The sequence below is a fragment of the Lathamus discolor genome, chromosome Z, assembly GCF_037157495.1.
Source record: "Lathamus discolor isolate bLatDis1 chromosome Z, bLatDis1.hap1, whole genome shotgun sequence".
NCBI lineage: Eukaryota > Metazoa > Chordata > Aves > Psittaciformes > Psittacidae > Lathamus > Lathamus discolor.
In genome coordinates, this window is record NC_088909.1 from 67,691,306 (window position 1) to 67,703,468 (window position 12,163).

The 12,163-nt window shown below is 37.9% G+C and overlaps 1 protein-coding gene across 1 annotated transcript in view; it reads right to left on the reverse strand.

The window, feature by feature from the left end:
- Positions 1-262: 262 nt before the first annotated feature.
- Positions 263-12,163, reverse strand: part of DAPK1 (death associated protein kinase 1) — a 103,408-nt gene continuing 91,507 nt past the window's right edge. The window contains exons 20-25 of the mRNA XM_065661990.1: positions 10,343-10,531; positions 8,372-8,569; positions 5,978-6,116; positions 4,547-4,667; positions 3,019-3,207; positions 263-2,385 (exon numbers count right to left, since the gene is read on the reverse strand). Coding sequence (XP_065518062.1) covers positions 1,153-2,385; positions 3,019-3,207; positions 4,547-4,667; positions 5,978-6,116; positions 8,372-8,569; positions 10,343-10,531 — 2,069 coding nt within the window. The 3' untranslated portion in view covers positions 263-1,152. The remainder of the gene's footprint in view (positions 2,386-3,018; positions 3,208-4,546; positions 4,668-5,977; positions 6,117-8,371; positions 8,570-10,342; positions 10,532-12,163) is intronic.

Here is a 12,163-nt window from a genome sequence, read left to right on the forward strand (position 1 = left end):
TTTAAAATTTTACTACATTGTAAGATTAAGGAAAAAATAGTATTAATGTATGTACATACAATATATATAAACAAACACACATCGCACCATTAAATTACATGCTTTTCAAAACAGAAAATGGTTCATATTCCCTCATATCAATTTTAAAGTTATCACTGCAAGAAACCTTGCTTCCTTTTTTTTTTTATCCCCATCGAAGTTTTCAAGTACAGGAAGTAAAGTAATGCAGGATCTAATAGTAGAAAACCTTTGTTATACACAAATTACGACTGACAGCTCTACAATATTTTTCCGCAGTAACCAACACTTGTGTTTTTTGAATTCTATGATGAAAAGCGAACTTTTACCTGAGGTGCACGGAAATAATGAAGCATGGTAATTGGCAAGTTTAAGAGATTTTCACATTATGATCCCACTGTAATTGAAGTTGATCAGGTATCACATGTCTATACCCATAGTACTGGCACAAGAATGCTCTGCGTGAGTTATCACCAATGTCTTAGAAGTGCAGGAAAAAGGCAAGCACCACTTGCAATGATAAGCATGCAGACGATTTAAGTGAAACAGAGGTAGCATGTTCTTGTAACTCCAGCAGGGTCATTCAAATCAACTGCACCCTCCCTTCTGCAAAAGGCACTCACTTTATCAGCTAAAAACAACAAAATGGTGTAAAATTCAGTCAGATTGACCACAAATGGTGGATTTCTCTCCTTACAAATATAAGAAAATATTAAGCAGAGGACATGATGGAAATTAAAAAAAAAAAAAAAAAAGGGTGTGTGTAAGACATACACATTTTGGGTAATATGTGCTATTCCTCTCCCACTGCCTGTTATGGGGAGAATCGAAGTATTTTATAAAAACATTTGCAGTACATAAAAGTGAAAACTTTCCAGTTAAGACGGCAGTATTAAGCAGCACATTATGTATCAGGAATAACTTCGAAACACCAGAAGTACACCAGCCTTTTTAATAGATAAAGAGCAACAATTCACAGTTAGAAGTAGAAAGCTTATGCACAAAAGGTGGTGCTAGAGAAGGATAAAGATCCTTTGATGTAAGAGCTCATAAACTAAAATGCACAGAACCTTTTGTACTGTATCTCTTATCCTTTCTGCAGTTTGAAAGTACGTCCATGCAAAACACCTGCTCTTACCGTGACACTACAGAGCTAATTGAATTATAAGAAGTGCCACTGTTGCAACTAGAAGCATAAGCTTCTGGACCGTTAGCATCTAAATTTATTTTGAATACAGAAGATGCCTTCAGTAAAAAATCTGCTGCATCTCTGCGACCTAATTCCCTCAGCTTAGACATTAGGATACCTACAGTGCTCTCGGGAGCGTTACTCCACTCCTGCAGGAGAGCATGGACTGGGCTCGTGATAAAGTCATTTTGTGTTCCATTATTTGTATTGTACTTTGCAACGAGATCAGGGAGGCCCAGGTTCATGGCCAGAAGGCACCAATCTTTCCCCATAGGATCAGGTGGATCCAAAAGTCGACTTAGTTTTCTCCTGGTAAGTAGATTTAGATCAGAAACATGAATATCCATTCCTAGGCTTCCCTGGGAGTACACATCAAGACACCCAAAACACAGTATACTGCTAAAGCTCTCTTTATATCCCCCCATAGTGTTAGTTAGTGATGTCTCTTTTTGACTCTGCGCACGGAAAAAGTCTCTAGGCTGGTAGACCATTACTGGTTCATGATGTTCCCTCAGCTGCTGAGGACTAAGGTAGTACTTCCCAGTCAGAAGGCCTGGTAAAGTTGTGGCCATTAAATTATCAATGGTGCTGCATACAGAATCCAGAAGTAAACAGCACTTGATCTTCTCTGTTTCCAGTCCTCTAACTTGAACCTCTATACCCTGACCATGGTTGACCAGCAGCACTAAAAGCTCAGCTCCACGATTCATAATCTTTGATCCATTTACCCACAGACGTATATCTGCATCTCCCTCTGTGCTTTGCTGATGAACCCACCTGCAGAGATTCACCTGAACTTTATGAAAAATTCCACAAGGAAATGGGGTAAGATGTTCCACAGGAACGATTCTAACACCACCATAAATAAGCACCTCATCTTCCTCATCTGTCCAAGACCTGTGGAGATTGTCAGTCTTTATGAGAGCAGGAATATCCACCATTGCTCCACTGCTAAGGTCCCTTGCACAAATATCCATGGCATCCAAAATCTGTATCAGCTCTTCCACATCACTATCTGTCACCAAACGCTGGATATCCTCTAGAGTGTACCGACCTCTATAGTGATGGAGGGCTTTTGGGTTCTCCACTGACAGGATTTTTCCAAGGACATTTGAACAGAGCCAGCGAGGATCCAGAAGCACAACATCTTGGACAGTTTCACTCTGCATAATGTTAATCTGTTCATAAATACGAAAGTTATTATTTACGTCTTGTGAAGTACAAGATGATACCCCATGTTCTCTCCTCCCTAACTTGCTGACCAATCATTTTGTTAACACTGCTGACAAGAGAAAAACAAACAGTGCATTTTATTTTCAGAACAAAGAGCAGATCTTGTTCTTGATTTTCACTAGTCATGAAGCCTTTAGAGTCCAACAGCCGTAAAGCCTAGCCATGCCCTGCAAGCTATTTATGCAAAAGTGTTATGCTTTGATTCAATTTCTAATGGACATACAAATTTCTCATATGCAGTTAACACATCAGGCACTACCTCATTAAAGATGAAAGCATACTTTCTGGGTATTTTATATTCTTACCACTACAGCAATAAACTGTAATTCTTCCTGTTTCAAGGAAATGCTGTTGAATGGAACAGGAGCCACAGGACAATAATGATAAACAAAAAAGCATTAACCAGTCTACTTTTTAAGATGTTTAAAAGGGAGGAGGAAAAAAACCCTACAAACTACAAGACACACTACAACTACATACTTCCAAACTACAGACATTTGCTTCAATCTCATTAATGGATACTCTCCCAGAGCAGCACCTTGCTAATAAAGAGTTGCAATTTACATAGAAACACTTACCTCTCCTATGCTGTGCAACTGCTGTGCAATATGCCGTAGGTCATCTTCGCTTGCTAGGGGATTAAGGTGTTCCTGTACATCATATACAAACTGCTGCAACGACATCAGCTGGTTGGGTCCATTCATTTTTCTCCACGAAGGCAGTGTGGAGATTATTTTTTCACACAGATGAGTCATAGGTGGGCAAGTCTTATGAAAGCACAGAAAACATCTGTTTGTAACTCTACTGTGCAGAGAATGACAGTACTGTTGTTGTGGGGTTTTGTTGTTAGTTTTGGTTTTATTTTTTAATGGAGGTTACAAAGTCTAATATATTCATGGCGTATATTCATGTCTAAAGACTTCCCCCTGCGATGGACCCTTACTCTTCCACCTGGCATTTGCTTGACATAAGAGCTACATTTTCTTAATAAAGTGTTTTTCAGTTAAATTAAAACAAGATTTTTTAAACATGATTACAAAGAGAATCCTGACATGTGAAACAAAGCTTGGTTGATATAGTCCTGCCTTGTCAAATATCAAATGACCAACTTCATGGTCTAGAAGATAATCTTTATTTCAGAAATTGTCAACATTATCTGGACAGGACCAATTTACTTCAACAGGGGAGACAGCAGGGTACCGGATAAGAAGATGTTACTTTTATTTATTGATTGTCTTGGACCTCACTGTTGCCTTACACTCTCAAGCCACAGCATGCACTTCTTCTGCAGCAAAGACCTCCAGATTTCAAGCTAGTGAGCGTGGCTATGATAAAGTTTTGTCAGAGAAGAAAAGCTTATTAAATCAAGAGACCATTGGGAATGTAAAATAGACTGAATCTGGTATGAACCCAAACATTTTCCTTGATCTACAGAATGAACTAATACATTCGCTTTTCATTCACTTTTAAAAAATCCCAACCTATCAGAAGTAGCTACAGAAAGACTTAAGTGTGTCACACAAGTATGGTATGAAGAAATTTAAAACCATTTAGCACAGGCTGCGTATCAACTTGACTGGGTCACCGTTGTTATGGATTCCTGTGATATCACCTGTGATTCCTCTGATATTCACAGAATTCCTGGTAATAACATCGAGTCATGGCTATTTTACCTACAGTGTCATTTACATATACTTAGCCACATATATACACCTCCAAGCACACATTTTCCAGTAAAAAAGTAAAGTAAAAAGTTAATCAATAGTCAGTTCACACATCTATATTGGGAATTATCTTTCTAACAGTTAGAATCAATCACTGTCGATTAAAAACATGAACCTGTAACTTTGAACTGAAAATCTTGAATTGTTTCCTTTTAAAAGAGTTCATTTTGATGACCTAACAAAATATCTACAATTTTGAAAATGCTGACTGAATCTTTGCTGTCAGGAGTTTCATTATCATCATGTTTGTCATGCACGCTGCTAAAAAATTCGAACAGCACTCACTTAAGTTACATAATGTAAGTACTGAATTTACAGTAAATTATTGCACAAGATTCTTGCATTTTGGCTGGTCCAACCCAGACCCTTAGACATTACTTACAGAAATAATCTGGCTTCTTATTTCTTGCAAGTGATTTCGGAGAAGCTTCATATCTTTAGACCCAGATGCGCCAGCATCCAACACATACAACTTTTCTGAAATTTGAAGATCATTTCCAAATCTAAGAGAGGAAAAGTAAGCAGTTATTTACTTAGTCCCAAATCCAGTTTTATTTCTTAATTCAATCGTACTTCAGCCTTAAATTACAGTTATTTTTCTTCTAAGGAACAATGAAAACATTTAAGTACTGATTATGCTAAGTTATTTTATAAGCACAGAGTACAACTGCTCTCTAATTTTCTTGAAAATAAACAGAGATATTGAGAGAAAATTGTATTTCCTAAAAAAAGGAGGCTGAACTTTATAAGAAAGTAACAACTGCATCACAAGACTTGAAATTACAAACTCAAACATTTTACTAAAGGAGGGGTAGCGGAAATTAATTATTTTTAAGGTCTCTGTATTTGCTGTTTTCTTTTTTTCTCACTTTGAATAGTTCAGTTGTCATTGCTACTGACACCAGCTCTCTTCTCCAGTTCCTTTTTTTTCAACAGCACATATTTGTTTTCCTAGCTCTGGACTTATCTGCACTTAAAAGTATTCCAACATCAATGATTATGCAGGTATTTTCTGTTGGTTTATTTCAACTGATTAAGACACTGCCCTGCCACTATTGCACTGGAATCCTCACATCTGTTTCTTGGACAGTCCAGACAAGTATCTATGCCCGCAGGTATGGATGGTTGCTCATAGCACGTGTTACCCACTTCCGTGCTCACTGTGAACATAAATTGTTGTCAGTTTATACAACAGTATGTTCATGACAAATTCCCTTTTCCATCTCCAACCAGCATGCCCTCCAAACATTTGCTGAAGAAGGCTAGAAGTGTCCCTAACTTCTAGGTAACTCTTGGATTACCTTGTCACCTGTGTGACTCCACAATACGCAGCTCTTCACAAACTGTGCAGGGAGTATCTCCAGGTTTAAGTTTTTTTCCTGCACAGGAAATCAATTCAGAGCAAAAGGTGGCTTTCCTGTAAAGCTTCCTCTTTTGCACCCAGAGTCTGTAGCTGAGAACTGACAGCCTCCTTTTCTGAGACTGGTACAAAACCTGAGTACACGAAGTGTTAGGCAGATGTCTGATATGGATCTTTGGATGCACCCCAGTGTTTACAGGGCGAGACTTCTAAGCCTCAACTAATTTTTGCATCACTTAGCTCATTTTAGCTCACTTCAGGCAGCTTGCTCACTGTATTAATGGTAAGTGACTAAATATTTGCACAATATAAGCTTCCTGAACATACTCAAAACATCAAATCATAAAGCTTAAGCCACATAAAAATCTTTTACATATTCCTATCCATTTTAGTATTTTTCTTTCTTTCCACCTGGCATGTTAAAGTGCTGTGTATAACACACTCCCCACTTACCTGTTCCTGATTTCTTTCAACAATGACATGTCTTTGTCATACCAAAACTCTCCCCCAGCAGGCCGAGGAAGGTTCACTATGTCAGCATGTGTGGCAACCAGAACAACACGCAGCGGACTTTTCAGTTTTCCACCGAATGCTGGAAGAGAAACAAGAACACTCCCTCACTATGAGACATGCCTATGGAGATGGCTGCCTTACTAAGCTGGGAAGGTAGCAATACATTTTACATTCTTCATACCAATCATTTTTGCAGTGGATTTACCAACTGTAAGCATAACCACAATGTGGGTACACCACTGATGCTTTGCGGCTTTTATTTGCCCACAAGATTATCTAAGTAGACTTCATGAATATCATCAGATACATTGATACTACATGACTTCATTGTTTTAACAAAAACATTTATAACACCAACGACATCTATTAACACTGTGACAGTGTGAGGAAAAGAAGTAAAAATAACAGCTTCTTCAAAGGGTTTCTCTCAGTCTTTGGATGACGCTTAATACTACAGGTGCATAGCAGAGGACTATAAGTAGAACACAAAAGGTCTACAACATTCATACATTAGTATGAATGCTATTTTGCAGTACTTACACAACAATGACCTCTCACTTAGGTGAGAGTTAAGTAGGAAAGCCTGTCAGAAACCATGAAAAAGAATAAGAAAGAAAGAAAGAAACAAATGACATGAATGAGGTGACAGGATGGAACACAAGAGTTTTCAATCTTTTCTCAAACTAATCTTGCATAAAAGAGGAGACATTGACAGTACATCCAAGTCTGCTGTTTTAATCTGAAAAAACATTCAATGGGAGAATATGCTTACATCACTAATTGGTTTTCATCAACCAAGGGCTACACAATCTTGACTCATTCATGAACAGTCACATTTTCCCAGATCTTTGCATACTACTTCCACGGTTAAGTATTTTGTACTAGTATACATTTTTTTGGCAGCTGAATGACTTAGGCAAAATAACTAGAAAGTAATTCCAAAAGTGTAAGTTTTCTGCTAACATCAGTTACTACAGATTACTTAGAAAGAACTTGTAATAGTACAAAAACGCATGGGTACCCAAACTGAGCCCACCATTATAAACACTGATTTAAGCATTTAAATAATGCTGATAATCAGCTCAGCAAGAAGAGACAATTAAATTCTAACACAGTCAAACCAAGAACTATGTTTCCTCACTAGACTGAGGAGCTGTTAAAAGCTTTCCACAACTGCAAACTCACTGTTTTTTCAGCTTTGATACTTTTTTGCATATTTCTGAGCTTTTACTTCCAGAAGTAATTTCATGTTGGGTAGATCTAAATGTTCATATTGTTAACCTCTGTGACTATCGTAACTTGATCTAAAATGCAAAATGCACATGCCTGAACTGAAAACTGAAGGTCTGCCTGGGCTCATCATTATCATTATTTGTCTGAGACAATGCATACAGAATTGAGCAGAACACAAAAAGAGAGAAATACTCTTTGCACTATGTAAGTACTTGATATGCTTGTCTGTTGAGTCCCTAGCAGCATTATACATGCTTGTGGGTGCTGAGTTAGATCCACTGGCTGGAATAATATTTTGGTTCATAGAACCAAGACACATGTCAGACCTTGGTTCATCCCTGAAACTGCCGCAATCTGCAAGCCGATGCTCAGCTAAAAGCACAAACAATTTATATGGTGTATACATACCCAGACTTACAGACCTTTTAAGGATTAAAAAAGGAAAGCTGTTTGCCTGCCGAGTAACTTTGTTTGTTAGAAAGCGTATATATAAAACAAGTAAACTTACTCAAAACCTGTGCAAAGTCTGAGAATATACGAAGTCAAATTTACAAGAAATAGCAATTTCTGTACACCCGGATACACCAAAAGGTTAACACATCTAAAGTCTCAACACAACTCTAGTTAAACATGTTAAAGTTGCATGTATTGAGAGATAATGCCACGTCACTGTTTTCTGTCCTGTTCTCACTAACAAGATTAACTTATGCTGGAAATGCTGTTAATTTGGGATAGATTTAAGTGGAATTTAAGCAGTATGTCTAAAACTGGTTTTAAATGGTTCCAACCCTCTGAAACACTTTTCCCACAGCGTATTTAACATAAAACTTCATGTGCCATTTACAGATGTAAATCCCAGTGTTACAGGAGGCTGTACCACACTTCATGATCATTTTTAGTTGGACTAAGTGGTGGGTACAACTCTTCAGGCTTGTTCCACAGATAATTCCCTTTCTCTAAGAAATCTTGTGTGAAGTTTGTTTGAATACATGGGGATGACATAACAGTGCTCAACACAGATGATGCACAAAGGTGCAGAGAAACACAAGAAGCTTTATTCTACAGTCCTCTATTATTTAATTAACAGGCAGAAGAGCATACCTATTGGCTCCTCAACTGGGACTAATGATTTCAGCAAACTGAGCCAAAAGGTCACTTGGTTTAACTGGATTTCATAAGGCTCCTCCAGACTAAAAAGCACTATGTGAATTGCTGTGGCATCATTTGTAGCAAAATAATCGTAACAGCAGAAGTACACAGGATTCCCGGAAAACTCCCAGATGCTGAAATCACCAACTCCTGAAAACAGACAAACAGGTGAAAAGATCACACTTTATCAGTAAGCACAAAGCATCTTTCAGCCATGGAAAGACAAACAAAAGAGTTAATCTGATTTAAACTTTCACAAAGATAAACCCTACACATATGGGAAAGACAACTGCAAATGCAATCATGAACAAAGGGAAGAGGTTTCAGACAGTTTTAGAGGCTGAGTAGTTGGGTGCTCACAATCTGTTCCGCTCTCACATTCACTTCTCTTGGACAGTCAGCTGGATGCCACACCTGTGTGTTAACTGCATGCAGCCTCGAACATTAAATTTGCCTTTGTCTTGTAATTCACTTGCAAAACAAGAGTTGCAGCTTCCCTTCTTTTCCTGCTAACCCCCAAAATCTGAGCACTGCAGTTTTTCTTAACATGTTGCTGCTGCTATTAAAACAAGCTGAGGGACAAAAAGAAGCCTTCTGCTTTACAGAATTGCCGTACTATTCACGTCACATTATTAACTCAGGATTTAAGAATCACCATGTTAAGGATCCCAACAGAACCATGCTTCTTGTTGCCATCTCCTTTAGTTTCAGGTGAGAAAAATATTAGTGTGTTGCAGTATATAGTACTTCCCAGATGCACCATTTGATTAGGGGTAAGTCTGCTGCACTTGTACTACCTCTATTTAAATAAAATGCTGATTAAGATGAACCTTAAACTTCTAGAAGAAGCCAGAAACCTCAAACCTGCTGTTAAGAGTACAGCTATTCAGAGTTCACCCATGTGTATTCATTCTATATCAAGCCAGCACAGAGAAAGAAAAGAAACCCTTTCTGACAGTTTGTGCACAACTCTGTTTCACTACAGAACTTGACTTGGTTTCAAAGACAGGAGAAATTAGCCTGGATGAAGAACAAGCTTTAGCTGCATGGCAAACTCTTCAGCATCTAGGACAAACGTTCTGCCACTGCATGTGGTAGTGTGTATATACTGCATTCATAAACAGTTTTCTCCCTCCAAGACAAAAATCTTGATTAATCCTAAATCAGAATCAAAACTGCAGCTGTTAAGGCATTCAGAACATTTTCGCTATGAAGAAGAGATCCTACTGGGAGAGATCTTACCGCCTATATAATAATTAGTGTGGCTGGTGGTGTATATGCACTCTTTGTATGGTCTTCACAGTCAAAGTCATGTATGTAGTAAAGACAACTTCTCTGACTGAGCCCTCTTACTGCTAACACGTGTAACTTTTCCTTTTAAAAGAACAATGGAATCAGAAGCTCCACTCACCATGTTTGGTGAGCTCCAGGGCTCACCAAACATGATCTAGTCCTGTCATGGGGTAAGAATGGTAGGTCCTTCATACAGCTGGGAACTGTTTACATATCGAGGACACTTGGGTCTATAGGACCAGATTAAATCCAATCAGGATATGGCCAAAAGGACATACAGTTTTGGTGAAAGAGCCTTTACACTAGTAGCTTGTTTGCTAACCCCCTCTTATTATACTAAGTCCTTCTTTCCTTCCTCCTGCCCCACTTACTCACCGTAAAAACATTTCTGTGTGACACTATAAACACCTGACACAAGTGATTAGTATGTATATTATAGGTATAGAACTTTATGCAGATTTACCTTCTGCTTAAACAAACCAAGTCCCACCATTGTTGGATTTTCAACCACAGTCACTGCAATATCAAGTCAGATTTTTGTTTTTCTTCTCAGTTTTATTTTAAAAAACAAGCAACATGGCATTAACTGTCGCACATCATTAAGGCACACCATCCCACGGCTTTGCTTACCATGCAAGTAGGCATTCTGAATATCAATAGCCTTGGTGGACTGGTCATCAGCAGATAAGTGAGAGTGATGAGCAGGTGAAACGAAAGCTTCTAATACTCCTTTGGTCAGGCCCGGCTCAAACATCATACTACGGCTTCTCACGCTCACATTCTCACAACCAGGATAAAGATTTGTAATACTTACTGAAACTGGGTCAGGGAAAGGAAAATGTGATTACAAAACATGTGAAAATCACAACCAGATCAATTCAAAATAAGTATGCAAAGCATAAAAGCTGATTAAACAAACAAACTGCTCTTCAAAGAAAGCAGATGACTACCAAGCTGTGAGAATACAAAACTACATCCTTCTTTTGCTGAAAAGGACAACATTAGAATGATCCCATATAGCACTTAATTGCCCTTTAGCATGTATACTGCTGGGGAGGAAGCACAGAAAAAACCCTAAACCCTGAAGATTTGTGAGTGAAAGGTTTCAATAGTTAAAATTCTTCTACGTTGCAAAGATAAACTGTTTGTTCAGCTAAGTGCTGCAATTTCATAGTATGGTCTGTTTTTATTGGAATATCACTACATATTCATATTGTTGATTCCTGTAAGTAAGAATAAAAATGTCACTGTGTAACAACACCTTTCTGGGGAGATGGGGGAGAAAAGCAAAATTGTTTTACTAGTAAGCAATTTGTTTAATTAACGATTAATTCAGATTTTGTGAGAGAAATGAAACGGCTTTGTAACTGACTGGCACCATCTAGTGGAGAAAGTAAAGTTTCCTCTCTACTAGACACTGCATTTGAATATTGGGTTTTAACATAGAAACCGCCTGTCAGCTGTAAAACTGTATTTTAATGTTTGATCTTCTACTGTATTATTTGTATCTTTAGGCTCTTGTAAATAAATACGTGGTGAGGCCACACATTTTTTGCAGAATATAAACAAACCTAAGCACATGGAACCATACAATCAACTAGGTTGGAAAATACCTTTAAAGGTCATCAAGTCGAACCATTACCCCAGGACTGTCAAGACCACCACTAAACATGATCAAATATAGACCAAACTGTGCTGGTTTAAATGTTTATCTGATTATGTCACTCAACCCATAATGTTATTTATGTTATATAAGGAATTTCATCCAAAGGAACAGATGCTGAAACAAACAAAAACCAAACAGTAAAATAATGCCACAGTAGCGTTGTTTGCATAGAATTGCAAAAGTTTCAAGTGTGCATAGCAATGCACAACTTTTTGGTTTATATTTAGGTAAGCTGTTTTCAAGTGCACACTTTGAATTCACCATTATATCTATAATGATTTGCCAATGTGACTAGCAGTGTTGTCTGATTTTATGATGGCGTGAGTACATAACAACTATCCTCTGCGTCTGATACCAGTCAACATTGAAAAAAATCTGTCTTCAGTCAAAACCTTCCTGAACTGCCTCCAGGTACTGATAAAAACTTCCAGGTACTGATATTCCTTGAGTGACTTATCTCCCCTTGGATGACACAGTAAATTAAGATAATCAAGAACTTCTTACTGATTCCTTTAATCAGTTTCTTTTTTCTGTTGTCACAGATGTGAGCCTCTTATGTTAAGTAAACAGCAAATGCATAACAATCTCTGTGCCAGCCATCTTGTCTTAAGCCACTCTTTGAGTACCTTTTAGCTTCCTCAGGTGACTAGAAAGAAAGCAGAGATGAAATCTACTACTAGCACTGTCCTAACATTACTTAAAAATGACAAATGAAACCTAAACCTGCAAGTATTATCCAAAGGTTTTTAAAGAAAAAGGCAACCCTCGACCCCATCTAAAACTGA